We start from the raw sequence: 21,939 nt of genomic DNA, 5'->3' as shown, positions 1-21,939 counted from the left end.
CCTCGATTGCCTGCCGGTCGGTTTAGGAAGCGATACCTACTTAAGCGTCCTTCCCACTCCCCCCCCCCTCCCTCCCTCCGGCCCTGTCTGCGGAGGCTGCCTTCCTCTCTCCCTGAGTTCCGGTGCTGGTTCTGCCGGAGCGTTCCGCGAACACCCACGCGCGGCTCGCGGCAGCCCTCCTCGCCACTTCCGACTGCCGGTGGGCGAGTGCCCGCTGTTTTCCCACGGCCAGGGGAGAAGCGGAGGCCGTTCTGGGCCCTCCGGTCGAGAGCTGGGCAGGCGCGCACATCGCTCGCCATCTGGGGCGCGCGTGGGCCTCTCGGGACCCCAGCGGCGACCCGTAGCTCGGGCGCGCGCCTGTCGCAGCCCGCAGGAAGGAGGCGGCCTGAGGCCCGGGGCGGCGGCCGCCATGGAGATCTCCTCGGCCCAGGGCCGGTGCCTGGGGCCTCGGGGGGCGGCCCTGACCGTCCTCCTCGTCGCCCGGGCCGGGTCACAGTTGTGCCCCCGGCGGCGCTTGGCCACCTCTGTGTCTCCGCGCTCGCTGGGTCGCGCTGCTGCCTGGGCGCGGCGGCGGCGGCGGCGGCGGCGGCGCCCTGTTGAATGGGCTGTGAGGGCCCGGGTCTGAAGTGCTGGCGGACGCGGCCTCCGGGGGCGCAAGGCAGCAGCAGCGGTGGCGACCAAACGGGTGTTGGAGTTGGCGGCGGCCATGGAGGGCCTGGCTGGCTATGTGTACAAGGCGGCCAGCGAGGGCAAGGTGCTCACACTGGCTGCCTTGCTCCTTAACCGGTCGGAAAGCGATATCCGCTACCTGCTGGGCTATGTCAGTCAGCAGGGAGGACAGCGCTCCACACCCCTCATCATCGCAGCCCGCAATGGGCACGCCAAGGTGGTGCGCTTGCTGTTAGAACACTACCGTGTGCAGACCCAGCAGACTGGCACCGTCCGCTTCGACGGGTAGGTACACCCCAACTCCAGCCTCCCTCGGACGCGCGCGGACCTCCCAAGTCCTGGATCCCCTATTTTCCCAGCTCCCCCATCTTCATGTGTGGACGCACTTCCTTTTCATACCCCCTTTCAGTCCCCATTGATGCCTACCTCTTCTTCCCAGGCTATGTTTTGCTGTCTTTTCTAATCCGTTCCTACCCTATTCCCCCTGTAGGTGGTAGCCACACCCTGGGTCTTGAGATCTACAGTCTTCTCCATTAGTCAGCGAACATGCAGGGTCGGAGTGGTAGCTGCCTATCTAGGTTTTTATACCTTTCTGTCAGCCCTGTCGTTTTAACCAAGATGGAACATTAACGACATCAGCATTTAAAATGGAAGACCTTCTGGTGCTTTACTTAGGCTCTCCGGTGTGGTCGGGTCGACCCTCAAGCAGGTCGCTAGGGCTTTCTCTCGAAATAAGCCCCTAGAACGAGTAGTAAATGCAGACTCTTAATTTCGTCATGCAGCTGGGCATCTCTAGACACGATTCTGACTCTCCCACATTGCTGGCCGGTGTTTTTGGCTGCACAGGTGGCTCTGGACTTGGTGTAGATGTTACTCCATTGTGAAATTACACGTTATAAGGTGATGTGGTGGGAAGGCTTCAGGAACACATAATATCGTTCAAAAATTACTATTCTAGTCAAATTTTTTCCTTTGAGGTTAATTGTACATATTTTGGGAGGCAAGATAACAGAATCGTCATGTTTGACGTTATCTTTTTTTCCCCTGTGCTGAAGAATTATGGAATGATTGGCACATTACAGCTGCGTGCAGAGTTTGCTTTGTTGATCACATTGATTTTTTGTTGATCCGAAAGTAAATAAGTTATTAATATTTTAGCGTTTTCTTCTTTTGAAATAGATGGAATTAAGTTTTGGTTAGTAAAAACTGCCTGACCAAAAACTTTTTTGAAAAGCAGTATGTATGTTTGTGTCCGTCCGTCTGTCTGTCCATCCATCCTTCCATCTTTGTCTGTCTCTGTCTCTCTCTGTGTCTCTGTCTCTCTTTCTTTTCTATTTCTGTTTTTCAAAACCAGGTCTTGCCACATAGCCCGGGCTGGCCTGGAATCTCCCTATCTGCTTTAGCTTCCTAAATGCTAGCATTATAGGTATGGACTTTATGGTTTTTGTTGTTGTTGTTGTTTGTTTGTTTTAAGATGACTAGGGTAATGTTAAAATTTGGTTGCTTTTTTTTTCCCTTTAAACAATAAAAGCTTTTGGTTCTGTTTTAAATGAGAGGGAAATGGTTTGGACTGTTTAGTCTAATGCAGTGCCAGCCCTGGGTCGTGACTTACCTTTGGTCCTACTGTAGATAGTAGGAAGGTGGTGTTGAGCAAAGATGGCAACCTGATTCATTCAGTTTTGGCTTCTGTGTCCTGGAAATTTCCAGCATCTCACAGCCTTCCTTACATACACCTAGATGAGTGAAGCATGGTGTCCCCACTATGTAAACACCTGTATCTACTAAGTTAGGAATGAATCCCTGCGGTAGCTGCTGCTGAGGACCCTGCTGAGATCTGGGCAGAGAAGAGATTAGTTATCTTAATAATTTAGAAACACTCTGGCTAATGCTGTCTTCTTGGATCATCAAAGAGAAAGCTGTTTTGAGGTGATAATTTAAAGAACCTGATACCAAGTGTGGTTATTACACCTGTAATCCCAACACTTGGGAGGCAGGAAAATCATGTAAATTTGAGGACATCTTGGTATGTAAAGTGAATTCCAGGCCAGCCAGAAATACATAGAGCCTGTTAACAAAAGCAAAGCAACCCCCCACCCAAACTAAAAACAAACAACTACCCTTCCCCCTAACTCCTGAAATGATTGAAAATGCAGTTTTGAGCCTGTGTATCTGAATATATTGTTCACCATTCTGCATAAAACTAGTGAGATTAAGGAGTTCTAAAGCAGACAGTTGTCAGACACCTACTGTGTGCCAAGCTTTTGGTAGGAGTCTGTATTCAGAGACAAATGAAACTACACGGTTCCCACTGTAGAGGCTGACAGTTTGGCTGGGGGTGTGTGTCAAACATGAGTAATTGCAGATGCCCTGCTGTTTAGGCTTATAGGAGTCTTTGAGGCTGCTGAGGGAGAACAGACGAAGAGGAAGTGCTCATCTGTGTGGTGGTGGAGAATACAGGCTTTACAGAGGAGGTAGTATTTTAGCTGGACTTTACAGAACAGTGGGACATGAAGAGAAGATAGCAGTCTGGTGTCCTTCAATGTTTCAGTGCTTATTGCAAGAAGAGATCTAAGCTAGGACAATTTAGAAAGAGTATGGGATACTGGGAAGATGGCAGAGATCAATTGAGAAAGGGTATGAGGGCCAGGGGAAATACAGTCAGTTGAGAAAGAGAATATGGGATATATTGGGATGCAGAGATCAACTGATAGTGTGGGGTACTGACTGGGAGGATGGAGAGATCACTTTAGCATGGGGTACTGACTAAGAGGATAAAGAGATCACTTGAGAGTGGGTTTCTGACTGAGAGGATGGGGAGATCAGGTTTTGATGTTGTTATATCAAAAACTAAGGGAGACTAGTGAAACTGCAGCCTGAAGTGTTGCCACCATTTGCAGTTTTGCCAGAGGAGGCTCCTGGAGTCTGTATTAGCCTATGGATTGTTATGGCTAAGAGCTGTTGTATTTAAAATAGCTTGGTATTTGATTCTTTAAATCCCTGTAGTACGTCCAATCCTGAGTCATATTCTGTGGAGAAAAAAAATGGAAGGTTTTTATTTTTGACAAATTTACCAATTAATGAAAGAGAAGGATTGAAGTTCATGACCACATCTCAGCTGACTCAGTTTCTGAGAAGATTGTTTATCTCAGAGATTTTGACATTTGAGAACCAGGAAAAGATGGTAATTTACACATGAGATGGTTTTTCACTGCAATAATTCCAGCCATTTAGAGCCTGTTAGCCAGAGTGCTGGTAACAATATGAAGCTCATGTATTAAAGGTTTTTACGAGACAGGGTTTCTCTGTATTGTTTTGGAGGCTATCGGTCCAGCCCTGCCTCGAACTCACAGAGATCCTCCTGCCTCTGCCTTCCGAGTGCTGGGATTAAATGCGTGCGCCACCACCGCCCAGCAGCTTTTTAAAAGGTTTATTTTTAATTATGTCTGTATGGGGTCCTGCCTGTGTGAGTGAAGGTGCCTGGAAAGTCCAGAAGAGGGTATCAGATCCCCTGGAGTTGCAGTTATGGTTGTGAGCTGTCCAAGCTGGGTCCTGAGATCTGAACTCTGGGCTTCTGCAAGGACAGTATGTGCTGTCACCAAGCCATATCTCTAGTTCTTAGCCTTTTATTTTGTTTTGTTTTTTTGAGACAGGATCTCACTATATAGCCTTGACTGGCCTGAAACTTGCTATATAGATCAAACTGGCCTTGCACAGAGGTCTGTCTTCTAACTACTGGAATCAAAAGCATACACCACCATGCTCAACCTAGTTTTTGTTTTTAAAAACAATTTTTATGGCACTGGGCACAGAACCTAGAGCCTCTACCCATGTTACACAGATGGTCTACCACTTTGCACCCTGGGGTTGGATTTTGAAAAGTTAATTTCTTCCCTTAGATTTTGTTGGCACTTGATACCCATGACCAGGTGGGAGCCAATAAGGCTCTTTGTGTATACAAAAGTAGATTTAATATTTCTAATTTGTAGCTATTTACATACATCTTCACAAGTTTTTGGAATAGTTGTTCATTTATCCTATTGTTTACTAAGTGTAGTCTTAAAAGTTTCAGGTGTTTGCTTGGTGACTTTGCTGTAGCATGTCTCACATTTTAGTTTCATCTTGCACAGCAGTGTCCATGTAATGACAGGTTCAGTATGCTGTGTTTTGTGTATATATTTATTTGTGTAAGAGAGACACAGACACTAAAATTATTTGTGTTGTTATAGTAACTTTTGCGATAGGGACTTGTTGTATAGCCTAAGTTGGCCTAAAATGCAAGTCCTTCCTGGTGCTGGGATTACAGGTATGTGCTGCCACATCCTCTTTAGGGTTTTGGGTTTTTTGTTTGTTTGTTTGCTTGCTTTTGTTGTTTTTGAAGACTGTATGTCTTAGTTTCTTTTCATATGGCTATGATAAAATACTCTGACGAAAACAACTCAAGGAAGAAAGATTTTATTTCCACTCACACAGTTCAAGGGTCCGTCATGGAGATGTCAAGGTAGCAGCACCTTGAAGCATCTTTCCTATCACATCTGCAGTCAGAAAGCAGAGTGATGGCTGCTGGTGCTCAGCCCACTTTTTTCCTTTTTATACATTCCAGGACCATGCTTGGAATGGTGCTGCTTGCTTTCTATGTGGGCCATTCTATCTCAAGCTACCTAAATCAGTATAATTCCTTTTAGACATGCCTGGAGGCTCAGTAATCTTTCTCTCACAGGTGTGCCTGGAGGCTCATCTCCTAGGTAGTTCCAGATCCTTGTAGTTGACAGACCATCACATTATGTTCTACCTAAAGCTTTTATAACCTCTTTGGAAACCACAGTGGATTCATAGGCTAGCCTCCAGATTAGTGGTTCTCAGCCTGTGACCGCTTTCAAGGGGTTGAATATCAGATATTTGCATTATGATTCATAATAGTAGCAAAATTACAGTTAAGTATCAACAAAAAATACTTTTGTGATTGGAGGTTACCACAACATGAGGAACTAAAGGGTCACAGCATTAGGAAGTTTGAGTACCACTGCTCTAGATTAAGCCTCATGTCACTAATTTGATTCCTTGTTCACACTTTTTGGAATACTATTTGATATTATTTTGCTTATGGCTCAGCATATGAACACTGGCATTGGCAGAGGTGAGTAAAGAAGAGCTACAGAAAGGGCACAGAACGAAAGAAAACTCCCGCAGCTGTGGAAGAACTGTGCTGACTTAGGCTCTGACGACTGACTCCTTTGTGCCAGAGTTTGGGAACCGCTTGTTCTTGAGCAGGTTTGCTGAGGCATGGGTGGGGAAGACAGGAGGTGGGAGAATGCTGAAGTCTTTTGTTGAGTGTTCTTATTTTCCAAGCCAGTGCTAGGATTAACACCCAGTAAATGCCACATCCTCCACCAACTTTGCTTAGAAAAAATTGGCAGTGTGTCAGGGAGCTCAATTGGTCTTGAAAATGATTTCCAGAACTTTAGTTAAGGCGCTGATCATGCACATCTAATGAGTTTTTATTTCTTTCTTAGTGCCTGAACCAGGAAAGGAGTAGTAGAAACACCCGCTCACTTGTAAAATCTCCATACTTCGTGGATGTCTTTGCTCTTGAAGAGATTGGATTGATCAGATTACTGTTTATTAAAGGATAAAAATATAGTAGAGAACTTGCATTAAAATTTTGTATCAAGACTAGAAAGATCAGTTTGTAAACAGGTTTATTTATTTTACGTTCCGTTAGCTTTGTGTTGAAGGTAGGGTCTCTCATTTTTTCTGTTGTGGAGTTGTGGATGCAGGCTCTTGTTCCCACCTTCCATTTTGCTTTAGCAGTGCTGGGGCTGGGATTACAGATGTGAACCACTGGATCTTGCTTTTTAAATTATTAATAATTATTTAATAGTTAATATTGTTTTATTTTGGTTTTTGCTTTTTGAGACAGGGCTTCACTATGTAACCCCGGCTGCCCTGGAACTCGCTCTGTTGACCAGGTAGGCCTCAAACTCAGAGATTTGCCTGCCTCTGCCTCCTGAGTGCCGGAAATAGAGGCATGAGCCACCACTACCTGGCCAATTATTAATAATTAATTTATATGTGGGTTCCAGCACTTGAACTTAGTTGAGAGGATTGTGTGTCAAGTGTTTTTACTGACTGGGCCATCTCACCAGCTCCAAGATCGTTGTTCTACAGTGCTTCTTTCATGGGAACTTAGTAAATGGTGCATTCATTTTTATCATAGCTTATCTTCTCTTAAAACATTTGGTATTTTTGTTTTAGGGTTGTATAGGTTATACACACATGTTCATAATGCACACAAGTATACATACATTTTTTGTGAGAACATAAATACATACAACAAACAAAAGAGTAGGTTATTGAAATTGTATAATTCTTGTCACATTTCTATATGAATAAAGGGAAAATGGGAATTACCAGACTATCCCAGGGAAAAGAGTTAAAGTGACCAAGTACTTTCCATTATAAAAAGTGAAGGGCTAGCAAGATGGCTTAATGGGGAAGGGTGCTAACCACCAAGACTGAGGACTTGAGTTTAATCCTTGGAACTCACAAGGTAGAAGGAGAGAACCAATTCTTGCCAGTTGTCCTCCGATCTCCACACTCATGTCATGATGTGCATGTATACATTAATGTAGTAACAATGCTGGGTGTGCAGGTGCATGCTTTTAATCTGAGCACTCAGGACATAGAGGCAGGAGGATCTCTCTGAGTTTGGGGCCAATCTGGTCTACATAGTGAGCTCCAAGACATCTAGAACTACATAAAGAAATCTTGTCTCAAAAAAACAAAACAAAAGGTAAATTTAATAATAATTTTCAAAAAAATCAAGTGAAGTACATATGTACTTGAAATTTAATTATTATTCTTTCACCATAGATTATGGGAAATTTGAGGTCAGGAAACCATTGTAGTTGATTTTTGTTTCATTTTCTTCCCCTAATGCTTAAAAGAGGGGACTGGAGAAATGGCTCAGCTGTTAAGAGCTTGTATTACTCTTCAAATAACTGGGGTTTGGTTCCCGGAATCTACATCAAGTGGCTGAACCACTTGTAACTCAACTCCAAGGAATCTGACCACCTCTTCTGGCCTTTGTGGATACCTTACTCATACAGTGGTTGGAGGCAGGGAGAAAACACACAGATACACACACACACACACACACACACACACACACACACACACTTTCCCAAACACAAATACAATGTATAAAAAATAGTTATTAGATGTTGGTATCAACATGGTTAGCTACAATGTGTCCTTGCACTGGCTGGAGGAGCTATTGCTTTTTAGTGTTTGCATATGAGAAGTAGGAAGCTGTTGGTGCTAGAGGTTAAACCTAGGGTCTTGTACATGCTCTGCAAACACTACAACTGAGCTGCATCCTTAGACCCTACATATTGATTTTAAAAAGATGAAATTATTATTTTCTAGGAATACAAATATAAGCTATTTAAATCTCACAAAGTGTTATATTAAAGTAGGTCCTTTACTTAGGTTATTTTAAACCGTAGCATTTAAAATACTACCCTTTTTTCACTTGGGAGGCAGAGACAGGCCAGCTGAGTTCTGGAGTTTAGTAAGTTCTATGCCAGTCAGTAGCTACATAGTGAGACCCTGTTTCAAAAATGAAATAAAACAAAAGTATTTTTATTGTCATTTTTTTTTTTTTTTGGGAAGAAGGTTCATACTGGATCACTATACAGCAAAGACTGACCTAAAGTTACAGTATTTCTGCCTCCAATTCCCATTTAGGCATGTGTCACAATACCTAGCTTAAAATATCACTTTTATTTTCATTATTTATTTGTTTGTAAATTAAGGATTTATTCAGAACCAACCATGCTGGTGCATACTTGTAATGCCAGTACTTGAGAGGCTAAGGCAGGAGGACTGCCAGTTTGAGGCCAGTCTAAGCTACATAGCAATTTCTAAGCTAGAAAATCACCCAAAGAAAAAGGGGAGTGTGAAGAGCCAGCAAAATGTTAGATGAGAATAGCTTCCTGATTGTCAGCTGTGCCTTTTAACAATTGTTTAATTAAAATTTATTCTAATTAAAATTAGAATATTTAAATTTCACTTAATATACAGAGTTCAGTTAATTTTTTTTCTTTGTCATAACATACCATTTGTAAGACTAACATAAAATAATCACATTCTAGTAGTAAACCAAAGGAAAAAAATCTGCATTGAAAATTACAAGATATCTCTGAGATAAACAAGATAACAAACAGAAACTAATGCCACATCTGACAGAGGGCTAATCTCCAAAATTTACAAAGAACTCAAGAAGCAAGTCTCCGAAACACCAAAGGATCCAATTAAAAGTTGGGGTACAGATCTAAATAGAGAATTCTCAATAGAAGAGGCTAAAATGGCCAAGAGACACTTAAGAAAGTGCTCAACATCCTTAGCCATCAGGGAAATGCAAATCAAAACAACTCTGAGATACCATCTTACTCCTGTCAGAATGGCTAAAATCAAAAACACCGAAGACAATTTATGCTGGAGAGGATGTTGAGAGAGGGGAACACTCCTCCACTGCTGGTAGTGCCAACTCGTACAGCCACTTTGGAAAGCAGTATGGAGATTCCTCAGGAAAATGGGAATCAATCTACCACAAGACCCAGCAATTCCACTCTTAGGCATATATCCAAACGAGGCAAATTCATACAACAAGGGCATCTGCTCCACTATGTTCATAGCGGCATTATTTGTAATAGCCAGAACCTGGAAGCAACCTAGATGCCCCTCAACTGAAGAGTGGGTAGAGAAAATGTGGTACATTTACACAATGGAGTATTACTCAGCAGAAAAAAACAATGGAATCTTGAAATTCGCAGGTAAATGGATAGCACTGGAAGAAACCATCCTGAGTGAGGTAACCCAGTCATAAAAAGACAAATATGGTATGTACTCACTCATATATGGATTTTAGACATGGATCAGGATAGTGCCAGTCTGCACTTCCACTGATAGAGAGTCTGGGAAACAGGAAAGAACCTAAAAGATATGCATAGTACCCAAGAGAAGAGGAATGAGGCAAGATCCTCTGAACATATGGGGAACACGGCGAGGGGTGTGGGGAGGGGGAGCTGGGAAATAGAGAGGAGGAGAAGAGGAAGAGAGAGTAGGTCATGGGGGAACAGGAAGGTTGACTGGGGGAGTAAAATAGGGGGAAGAGGGAATCATAGGTTAGAAGACAGATCAGGCACCATTGTGACCTCTAGTGATCTAAAGGGATGACACCAATTGGCAAGCTAAGCAATAGTGTAGAGACCACCCCGAATGCCCATTCCTGATAATGAACTTGATGTCTATAACCATCCTGGAGCCTTCATCCAGTGACTGATGGAAGCAGAGGCAAACACCCACAGTTAAACACTGAACTGAACCCAAGGACAGAGATAGAGGAGCGATGAGCAAATTGACAAAGAATGGGCTGGCAAAACCAGCAGATACAGCTGATCTGAACAGGGGAGAGCTCTTGGACCCCAGATCGACAGCTGGGAAGCCAGCATGGGACTGATCCGGACCCCCGAATGTGAGTGTCAATGAGGAGGACTGGGCAACCTATGGGACCCTGAGCAGTGGATCAGTGTTTATCCCTGGAATACAAACAGACATCGTGTGTCCATAGCACAAAGAGGGATGCTCTCTCAGCCTGGACTCTTAGGAGAGTGCCTGGACCCTACCCTGAGTGAAATGACAGACTCTAGATAATCCCCTATGTGGAAGGAATTGGCAATAGGGTGGGAGGCTGGGGGAGACGGGGGTGGGGAGTGGGGGAATGTGTGTGGGAGGAGGGGAGGGAGAGGGAATTGACATGTAAAACAAGCTATTTAAAATTAAAATAAAAAATTTACACCAAAAAAAAGAAAATTATAAACTATCTCTGAGATAAAGAAGATAACAAACAGAAAGACTCCAAGTTCACGGTTTAGAAGTCTCAGTAGCCTCAGAGTGTAAAAACTTCACTGAAGGGATCTCTATACATTTGCTGTTACCCCAGTCATACTCCTAGCAGGCTCCATGTGTATGCACCTGTGTGAAAACTGGCAGGCCATCCCTAAAAGTGTGTAAAAATATAACTACGATAACTAAGTGTGTTACTGATGCAAGGATAAAGTATGTATCAAGATAACATTCCAGAAATAAACTCAACTGACTAACGAAAAAGGCTCCAGTGGGACTGGGAATATAGTGTAGTGGTAGAATGCTTGCGTAAGGTGCATGAAACCCTGGGTTCAAGTCCCCAGCACCATGGAAGGAAAGAAAAACCCCAGTGAAATTCAGGTAGGAGACACTCTAAATAAACAGTGCTGGAGCACTGTATGGGAGAAAGTCAGCCTTTGTTCTTACCTCACATGGGCCTGGAAAGATGGCCCAGTAGTTAAGTTACTGATCTTCCAGAGGACCTGGGTGTAATTCCCAGTACTCCATAGAGGCTCACAACCACTTGTAACTTCAGTTCCAGAGGATCTGATGTGGCATACACATACATTAGGCAAAAAGCAAATACTTTAGAGACTCCCTCCCTCCCTCCCTCCCTCCCTCCCTCCCTCCCTCCCTCCCTCCCTCCCTCCCTCCCTCGCTCCCTGTCTTCCTCCCTGTCTCCCTCCCTGTCTCCTTCCCTCCCCCCTTCCTTTAATTTCTATCTCTCTCAGCCTAAGAGTTGACAAGATGGCTTAGTGGGTAAATGTGCTTGCCTCTAAGCCTGATAACTTGAGTCCAGTCCCATAAAACTATGCAATGGAAGGAGAGAATTGATTCCTGAGAGTTGTCCCCTCCCCTCCTACATAAATGTAAAAAAATAATTTTTTTAAAGATCATGGACTGCCAGGCAATGGTGACTTGTGCCTTTAATTCCAGTACTTGAGAGAGGCAGGTGGATCTCTGTGAGTTCCAGGATATATCCAGGACTACATACTGAGACTGTCTCAAACAAAAACAAAACAGAATGTTCACAATAACTGTATTTATAAAAGTCAATCCTTGGAAACAAAACTAAGAGGACAGTGGATAAGTAAACTGTAGAGAACTAGGAAGTAGTTAGTGGCCTTTAATACCAGCAATCAGGAGACAGAAGCTGGCAGATTTCTAAGTTCAAAGCCACCCTGGTCTATAGTTTCAGGACAGCCAGGGCTGCAGAGAGAAACCCTGTCTCAGAAAAACCAAAAATAAACTGTAGAACACTTATACAATAAAATGTTATATCACATTCAAAAAGAAATTGCTGATATGTCCAACTACATGGAAGACTCATAGATAGTGAAAAAAGCCAATTATGAAGTAGTATGCTGCATGGCTTCATTAATAGGAAGTTCATATGCAGGCAGATGATCTAGGGAGGAACTGACTAGAAAAAAGCACAAGAACATTTAGGGTGACCATGTTTTACACTTGGATCAGAAAATGAGTCCATATTTGTACACTCAAGATTCATGGCGAGATGGCTCATTAGATGAAAGTACTTGCCGCCAAGTTTAATTTCAGAACCTGCATAACTGGAAGAAGGGAGAACCAGCTCCCACAAATTATTCTCTGATTTCTACTTACATGCTATGCTACGTGATCACACAAATATACACACATGATAAATTAAAAAATTTTTAAATTTGAATTTTACTAGATTTGTAGTTCTATATAAGCTATATAGACTTAAAGAGGTATAGCTGACTTTAAAGAAAAATAGCTCAAATGTATCAAATTGTTCATATAAAATACTTTAATGTCTCTAGTGCTGTATTGTGAAGATTGAGCTATATTGTATACTAACTTGCTAATAGCCCTATGTGGTAGATACTTTTATCATGCCCATCCTACAGATAGGTAACTAGTAGGTTTACATAGGACCATATACTCTAGAAGGTCTTTGAATAGCATAAAAAATATCAACTGCAAGGAAACATTGTCCATCAACACTTGTTTCGATTTCAAAAGGACTTTTTCCAGACTGCTTATTAACACTTGTTTCAAAACACAAAGACAGGGCCCTTATTAACACATTGTATCAAAACACAAAGCCAGGGCCCTGCGATAGCTCAGCCAGGAAAGATCACTGTGACCAGACCTCATCTTTTGGTTCCATCCCTGGGACCCACATGGTGGAAGGAGAGAACCAGCTTCTTCAAGTTGTCCTCTCACTTCCAGATATGCAGTGACATCTGTGCCAGTACATTACATATGCACACATTTGGGGTACAGCTACAAGTACACATATACTATGTAGCCCTGGCTGGACTTGAAATCAGACCCACATGCTTCTGTCTTCTGATTGTTGGGGTTAAAGGTGTATAACAGTACTTCTGGCTAATAAATGTAATTTTTTTAGAAAAGGGATAGGTGATATTGTTTCTGTGGTGTTAATGGGGGCTAATTTACATTTTTCTAAATATTTTGTTTATTTTTGAGGTAGAGTTTTTCTGTTTGTCCTGGCTGTCCTAGAATGTACTCTGTAGACCCAGGCTGACCCCAGACTCACATCCACCTATGTCTGCCTCCAAAGTGCTGGGATTAAAGGTGTACACCACCATGCCCAGCTGCTATTCTAAGTTATTTTGTGCTGCTATAACAGAATATCTAAGACTAGGTGAGTCTTAGAGTGGAAATTTATTTCCCATATCATGGAGGCTGGGATGGTGAAGATGAAGGGCGGTTGGGTTGTCTGGTGAGGGCCTCATCCTGTAGAGCAGAATGCTTTTGTTCCTGGTAGAAGGCAGAAGAGCAGGGTAGCCTGCCGCTGCCAAGTGTTGAGTCTCTTTCATGAGAGCTGGAATTTGGAAGAGACAGGGAGGTGCCTAAGCTGCTGTGGTAACTAACACCTGACTTTTGGAGAGGCATTATGGCGTTGCACCCTCTCACTTTGTGGGAGTTGTAATTTGGCCTGCATCACAACATAAGGTTTGTGTAGTGAGAAGCTCATTAATAGATTTTTGGTGTGCTTAATTGTAGTGGATAATTATTTGGTCAGCATTCTACCCTAATATTGCCAGGTATACTTACTGGTTCTAGCACAGCAAATCTAAAAGATTCAGCAAAAATCTTTTTAGGTTTCATAAAACCATTATCAGTAGGATTAAAATTAGGAAAAGGAGATTGGGAGAAAAGTGGTAAAGGTTGGACTTGTCAGAAGAACTTAACTTGTAGAGGTTGCAAACCTTCTTGTAGCAGAGGCCCTGAGTAGCTGATAACCAAAGCTTCAGTGTCCACAATCTCAAGTCAGGGAGGTACTTGGGAAGTTTCTAAATGCTAGTGTTTCCTGCTCTTGCTATCCCATAATGGTTTACTTCAGCAATATATACAGTATACACACACGTCTTAACTTTACATGACATGCTATAAAGCTTATTTATTATATATAGCATTATAGTTACATGCTTAGCATATTTAATAAGGCTTCATCTGTATCCTGCCATCCAATACCTTTCGCAAAGGAAAGCACTATACAGCTGTCTGTATTTTTGTTGTTTGTTTGTTTTTTTTGAGACAGGGTTTCTCTGTAGCTTTGGGAGCTGTCCTGGAACTTGCTCTGAAGACCAGGCTGGCCTTGAACTCACAGAGATCTGCCTGCCTCTGCCTCCCAAGTGCTGGGATTAAAGGCGTGTGCCACTATCACCTGGCCAGCTGTCTGTATTTATGGACCAGTGATTGTTCATTCTTGTTGCTGTAGGTCAGGTAATCTTAGGTCAGTGCTTTTCAGCCTTCCTAATTCTGAGACCCTTTAATACAGTTCCTCTGTTGTGATGACCCCCAGCCTTAACATTTTCATTGCTTATATTTTGCTAGTTATGAAACAAATATTTTTGAAAATAAATCTTTTTTTGGTTGTAAATCTGTATGTGCCTTGGTATTTGACCTCACCTTCCACCTTGAGACAGGTTACTTTGTTGTTAGATGCTGTATACACCTGACTAGCCGGCCCATAAGCTTCTGGGGATTCTCCTGTCTACCTCCCATCTCACAGTAGTAACATTGGGATAGTAGACACTTGCCACTTTGGCACTGAATGTGTTCTGCATATTTGAACTCAGACCCTCATGCTTGCACAGCAAGTACTTTCCCCACTGCACCATCTTCTCAGCCTCGTGTGTGTGTGTGTGTGTGTGTGTGTGTTTTAAGGTTTCTCTGTGTAGCCTTGGCTATCCAGGAATTCTCTTTGTAGACCAGGCTGGTCTAGAACTCACAGACATCTGCCTGTCTTTGCCTCTCAAGTGCTGGGACCAAAGGCATATGCCACCACACCTGGCCCCAGCCCCTCTTGTGTTTTTTGAAGTGTATTGTTGCCAGTAGAGAGTATTCTTTAGATTAAAAAAATGAACTTGAGGAGTAAAAGTAACAATAATTTTATTGATTTCATACTAGTATAAAATGTTTTGCTAAAATTGTTTTATTTCTTCAAATTGATGCTTTATTAATATTTGGGAGAGTGGAGTTTCAATTAGTGTCTGTGGATGTACCCTCTTAAATATGTCAGAGCCTGTGAGCCCATTGTCTGACTGACTGTTCTTTCTGTGTGCAGGTATGTCATTGATGGTGCCACTGCTCTTTGGTGTGCTGCAGGAGCTGGACATTTTGAGGTTGTTAAACTACTTGTTAGTCATGGAGCCAATGTGAACCACACCACAGTCACTAACTCAACCCCATTGCGGGCAGCATGCTTTGATGGCAGATTGGACATTGTGAAATATTTGGTCGAAAATAATGCCAATATCAGCATTGCCAACAAGTATGACAACACCTGCCTAATGATCGCAGCATATAAGGGGCACACTGATGTGGTCAGATACCTTTTAGAGCAGCGCGCTGATCCCAATGCTAAAGCACACTGTGGAGCCACAGCATTGCACTTTGCAGCCGAGGCTGGTCACATTGACATTGTGAAAGAGCTGATAAAATGGCGAGCTGCGATAGTGGTGAACGGCCATGGGATGACACCGTTGAAGGTAGCTGCTGAAAGCTGTAAAGCTGATGTTGTTGAACTGTTGCTCTCTCATGCCGATTGTGACCGCAGAAGTCGGATTGAAGCCTTGGAGCTTTTGGGTGCCTCCTTTGCAAATGACCGTGAGAACTATGACATCATGAAGACATACCACTATTTATATTTAGCCATGTTGGAGAGGTTTCAAGATGGTGACAACATTCTTGAAAAAGAGGTTCTCCCACCCATCCATGCGTATGGGAACAGAACTGAGTGTAGGAACCCCCAGGAACTGGAGTCCATTCGGCAAGACAGAGATGCTCTTCACATGGAGGGCCTTATAGTAAGGGAACGGATTTTAGGTGCTGACAACATTGATGTTTCCCACCCTATCATTTACAGAGGGGCTGTCTATGCTGATAACATGGAGTTCGAGCAGTGCATCAAGTTGTGGCTTCATGCACTACACCTCAGGCAGAAAGGAAATAGAAACACCCACAAGGATCTGCTTCGATTTGCTCAAGTCTTCTCACAGATGATACACCTCAATGAAGCTGTGAAGGCCCCAGACATAGAATGTGTTCTGAGATGCAGTGTTTTGGAAATAGAGCAGAGCATGAACAGAGTTAAAAATATCTCCGATGCTGATGTCCATAGTGCCATGGACAACTACGAGTGTAACCTCTATACTTTTCTGTACCTGGTGTGCATCTCCACCAAGACACAGTGTAGCGAAGAAGACCAGTGCAGAATTAACAAGCAGATCTACAACCTGATTCACCTGGACCCCAGAACGCGGGAAGGTTTCACCTTGCTACACTTGGCTGTCAACTCAAACACACCAGTTGATGATTTCCACACCAATGACGTCTGCAGCTTTCCCAACGCACTGGTCACGAAGCTCCTGCTGGACTGTGGTGCTGAGGTGAATGCCGTGGACAATGAAGGGAACAGTGCCCTCCACATTATCGTCCAGTACAACAGGCCCATCAGTGACTTTCTGACCTTGCACTCCATCATCATCAGCCTTGTGGAGGCCGGCGCACACACTGACATGACAAACAAGCAGAATAAGACTCCACTAGACAAAAGTACGACTGGGGTGTCTGAAATACTACTCAAAACTCAGATGAAGATGAGCCTCAAGTGCCTGGCTGCCCGAGCAGTTCGGGCTAATGACATTAACTACCAAGACCAGATCCCCCGGACTCTTGAAGAGTTTGTTGGATTTCATTAAGTGACTGGATGTGTAAAATCGTTTAATGTGGTGCTAAAAAGTAAAGGACTTTAATCACAGACAATAGAAGTATGTGTTCATAAATTGTCCTTTCCTTTCCACTGCCCTTTCAGCCCCTCCGTCCTTGGTTCCGTTTGGCTCTGGTCTCATGTATTGATTTCAGCACACTAAACAGAAGCAGCACTGTTGAGGTGTAACTGGAAGGTGTTGGGACATTTCTTTGTTTCTTTTTTTTAAAGGGATGAATGTAAGATATTTTGTGTAATGGGGGCATTTGTGATTTAAAATTGATGTTTTAAACAGCTGCCTACAAAAGTATTTCTGTTAAGCTGGTGTCAGCATGTCATCTGTGCAGCAGTTTTGAGGATTTCATGAAGAAAATGAACTAAAAAGGAACACTGAGAGCAATGGGAGATGCTCGTGCCCTGCGTGGATGGTTCTCACTCTCACTGTGCGTGCAGAGTGGTACAGCACATTTTACACCAGGAGGACTCGAAACACTTAGCTACTGATTAATAATCTGGAAATTATGTGCAGTTATTGATGGAAAGTTGAATTCATGGAAATAATTGCATTATGCTGGGTAGTGTCTTCTAACTGGTAATCTTAGCTCAACCTTGTGGACATTGCTAGACTCTACCCTTAGGCTTGAGTTCTTCCGGTCTCTGTTTTAATGATGGATCTAAATTGCAGTCATGCATTTGATTGTTTTGCTCACAGATCTAAATAAGGAGTACGCTGTATTATGAATCATTGTCATAGTATAGCTAGATATTCTGTCCCCTTTTAGCCCTTTCCTCTTGTGTTGTATCTTTAAAATCTGGAAACTGCCTTTCCAGAGGGCATTTATTTCTGTCTCCCTGTTAGGTGTAAGATGAACGAGGACACACTTCTGTCGTTTTTTAACTTAGTCCATTGTGAGATGTAGGACACCCAGGAGTAGGGTATAGGAAATGAAGTATTTGATGAGGAAAATGATTCTCTGTCACATGGAAGGTATGTCTCAGAGCTGCAGACTTTTCTACCACAGAATGTGGTACTGAGGTCTTCGTTTTTTGCTTTCTTTTATCAGCAACATTTCAGTTCTCGTATTCTGTGATTTTTCTCTTAAGCATCACAGAAATTCAAGTTAAGGAATACTTGCTTCTACTGATGCTGGGAATGATAATGAAAGTAAAACTAGTTGTTCCTGTAATTTTTCTCTAGTGCCAAATGACTGCCCGAGCTACCCCTAGTGCATGGTACCGTAAGTGAAGACCCACAGCTTCTTGTTTTCTTTAGTGAAAAGCATTGTCATGATGCAACATCAGATATAAGCTTTAAACAACCTGTAAGATTTCACATTTTACCTGTGGATATTGCATTTTAAAATGTATGAGAAAGGTTGCAGTTGGAGCAGTATAAAAAAACGACCAAGCCAAAATCAGCACCTAGGGCCTTAACAGAGATATCCCACAAAATGAAATACCTGGGAGGGAGGGCGGGAGAGACTTGAAACTTCCTGCTCCAAGGGTGTGAGACACAGTTGCTGTACTTGTGCTTTGTGTGTGTTCTTGCTTCAGTTAGGAGTGTCTGATGGTGACTTCTTTCATGGTAATAGATTTCTATTTTCCTAACTTGAGAGTTTACAAGGAATGATGACTTAAAGGGAGGTGTTGGAATGACCCCAATTTGGGAACTTCTGACCTTGGCCTTCCTGACATGACTCAATGACTCATGTCTCACCTTGCTCTGGCAGCTCTCAGTGGCCTGGAAGAGATGACACACTGCACAGGTGAGTCAGTCCTGCCTCTGCCCAGGTTCAGGTCAGGTTTTCCCTTTTTGGACTCTAAGGCCCAATATGGACAGTGAGGAATAGCTGTGACACAGTATTCAGTTGGTTCCGTTTTTTAATGTGTGTGGTTTTTAAACACTCAAACTTAAAGTATCAGATAATGTTGCATGTTTTAAAAACATTTTTCCCCTTCACTTCCCAGGACCAACACTGTTCTAGACATTATTTATATATGAGGATAATGATAATATGTGCATATTCAGAGATAGAATTTGAGGACAGCTTTGAAGCAGGGAGGACAGTGCTGGAGAAGGTGGAGCAAACTGAACATGCTGGTGGTAAACTGGCTAGATTTGTCTAAACTATAGTTGCACATTGTGCACTCCAGCTGAGGATCTAATTCTGTGTCTAATGTCACTCCAGATTTGCTTTGGGGAACACCTGTGTAAAGCCATCATTGGAAGAAGTCATCTTCATGCCTGGTTTTTCCATTATTTTGGTAAAATTCTTTAAAAAAAGCTCAGCCAAATGTTCCATAAACTTCTGTTCTTAAAGAAAAATAAACAGGTGTGGAAGGTGATAGCTTTGTAGCTGGCTCACTGGGTTTCTCCTGTAGCCATGCCTGTCATTTGATGTTTGTTATTGGTAGAAATATGCTTTGAATTGTAACTCTTCCTTGGCAGTGTTAGTGATTTCCCAGAACACTTTCTCTGTCGTGTAATGTAAATTGTCACATAAATTTGGATGTGCCAGGAGTGCAGAAGGGTGCTTTCCACTTTTTATGCAGTTAGGAATTGAACACTTGGTGTAAGTGACTAACTCCAGTCTGGGCAGCAAACCCATCCCCTTACTTGCTGAAGAAGGGGTAACTGACTCTGACACCATGACTTTTTACAGTCTACCCTGATTGCTGTCACAGCCCAACCATCCAAAGATTCCCCACTGTGGGGACTTTAAACATGCAAACCCAAAAGCTGCCGGCCCATCTGCCAAGCTTTGGTTTTGCTAGTTTCTGAGAAGGGTTTTGATCTCATTATACTAATAGTTGATAAATGGTGACTGTGAGGACTTTAAGCATGACAGCATTGTTTGACTGACATAAACTATAATTTGGGAGCAATGCCTCCCTAAAGGCAACACTGTATATTATACACATGTTTCTGAAAATTCAAGTTCCAGAGAGCAGTTCTGGGTGGACAGCATTTTTCGTAGTTGAGGGAGCACCTTGGCATCAGGCTGCTTTGCATAATTCAAGTTGAAGAGCTTCCTTCTTGGAATAGGACAGCCAGAGCAGTGTAGTCTGTCCTTTGCTGGTTGAGAAGCGACCAGTGGCTGGACTCTGAGTAGGTGGATGACAGCATCTGTGCTTTATTATGACAGGCTTCTAAAAATCGGAAGTGTTCTTTCTCAGCTATCCAGATGCCAGTGCGCTCAGTAGCGCACCCTTCTCACTGACAAGACTTCCTGCAACGTTAATTGGGAGGAGTAAAACCTTCAACTCTGCCTTTTGCTCTGTGAACTGATTTCAGTCCAGATTCTAAGCTGTGCCCACTCCCACTTTGAAAGTGCACAGCTCCTTTCTGGATATCATCTTACAGCCCCTCACTATGTACATACTCAGAGGAGCTTCCTTAGACGTTTCTGGTAGACCTGCCCAAACCTTGAGATGGGACGGGGCATACAACATCCTTTTCCCAACCCTGGGATCTGGAACAAATCCTCCAGTGACAATGCTGATACATTGACTTTTACAGATGTAAAGTAAATGTGGTCTCTAGTCCTAGGTCTGTGGAGTATACCTTTGTATTAGTGTATTGGGAAGGGGCAGTGACTTGATGGTTATGGGGACTATATCTTTGATGTGTTGCAGGGGTGATTACTGCTAAATTACTGTCAGCTTTCCTTTAGGGGGTGAATCATGGAATGAATGGCCTCATCAGAAAAATGAAGGCATGAGGATGCAAGCCTGCAAGGCAAGGAAACAAGACAGGTTTTGTATCCCTTTCTTATTGGGTGTTATAAAATGTGTGCATGGCTTTTTTTGTTGTGCTCAGTAATTGGTAGAGGAGAAAAGACGAGGGGACCCTCCCTGTCAGCTTTCCTAACCAATCTTTTCAGAGGTACATAGCTGGGGAGTAAAATCTGACCTTAACCTAGTGGCAAGCCCCTGTCCTTTGTAATGTTCACCGCACCCTGCCGTCCTCGGTGCAGAGGAGCTACATCATTGTAGTCTAGTAATTCACCATGGTTTATTACAAGCCAGTGACGTCATTCTATCGTGCACTCTTGTTAAGCCATTTATGTGACTTTAATAAGCATAGTAACCTTGCTGACTGCACCCGAGGTCTAATAGTGATTTATATATTGCATGATGTCTTCTGTTTGAGTTTGACATGTAGAATCACTTTTGATTTCATGGCAATTGACAGTCCTAATGGCTCAGCTAATTTGAAACTAACAACTTTGCTGTGTAAAAGGAAAAATGGTGTTGTGTTCAGTAAATGTTTGAAAAAAAAAGTATCTTGAAGTTTTGTGTCTTTATTGTTCAGTGTGAGATCTTTTGTTGAGTTTCTTCTAGAAGGGTTGTTGAAGTTGTGTGTGTGTGTGTGTGTGTGTGTGTGTAAATCCTATATTAAAAGCTCAAATAGTAAAACCAAGCTCTCCCTGTGTCCCATTTGGACTCTGTAGAGCCAGTCATTGCAAGTTTTCTGTGTGTGTATATATAATTTCTTTTCACTTGAAAATGCAGATGGACTTATGCTCATTATTTAATATTTTAAGCATGTTTTCACTTCCATATATACATTTTAAAAATACAACTTTATAGCATTTACTTCTGTATATGGTCTTAAAGTTCGTTTATCCAGATTTTATTGGTGGGTATTTAGGTTTTCAATTTTCTAAGTAACGTGATAGTGAACGCTCACATGATTTACAGCCACTTAAGCTCGTTGCTAGCATTGGATCTTCTGCTTTAAGTGTCTAAATATATTTACAGTTCTGACAGATTGTTAAATTGCCCACCATCTTCCCTGTTCCTATATTGACAGGCACTAGGTATTACCCCATTTAGTTTTTGCCAGGATGATTAATGAAGAACAGTTTCATTTGGTTTTTATGTGTGCTCCTTTAACACAGTGTTTGTTTCCTTTGTGCTTGGGCTGTGGTCATTTTAGTGCTTATTAGAAAGTCTGTGGAAGCTTAAAATGAGTTTTCTTTCTCACTTGGTAATTAATTTTTTGAAAACAGTTATCAGAACTTTAAATTTTAAAAGTACATTTATTTTGCATGCTTGTGTGTGTATGAGTGTGTGTGTGTGTGTGTATGTGTGTGGTGTCGATTTTAAAC

At 42.6% G+C, this 21,939-nt stretch overlaps 1 protein-coding gene across 1 annotated transcript; it reads left to right on the top strand.

Moving 5' to 3' along the window:
- Positions 1 to 703: 703 nt before the first annotated feature.
- On the top strand, positions 704 to 21,111 carry Fem1b (fem-1 homolog B). The gene is made up of 2 exons (XM_040740363.1): positions 704 to 954; positions 15,182 to 21,111. Exons 1-2 carry the CDS (start codon positions 707 to 709, stop codon positions 16,815 to 16,817), a joined length of 1,884 nt encoding a protein of 627 aa, XP_040596297.1. The 5' UTR covers positions 704 to 706; the 3' UTR covers positions 16,818 to 21,111.
- Positions 21,112 to 21,939: the final 828 nt, after the last annotated feature.

The sequence above is a fragment of the Mesocricetus auratus genome, unplaced genomic scaffold, assembly GCF_017639785.1.
Source record: "Mesocricetus auratus isolate SY011 unplaced genomic scaffold, BCM_Maur_2.0 Super-Scaffold_100691, whole genome shotgun sequence".
NCBI lineage: Eukaryota > Metazoa > Chordata > Mammalia > Rodentia > Cricetidae > Mesocricetus > Mesocricetus auratus.
The sequence above is the reverse complement of the archived record's forward strand: the minus strand, read 5'-3'. Positions and strand labels throughout refer to the sequence as shown.

Excerpts from the sequence above, each read along its gene's own strand:
- Fem1b (XM_040740363.1), top strand. The coding sequence starts at position 707 with ATGGAGGGCCTGGCTGGCTATGTGTACAAGGCGGCCAGCGAGGGCAAG. Across the intron at positions 955-15,181 it reads GGCACCGTCCGCTTCGACGG|GTATGTCATTGATGGTGCCA; the intron begins GTAGGTACACCC and ends TTCTGTGTGCAG.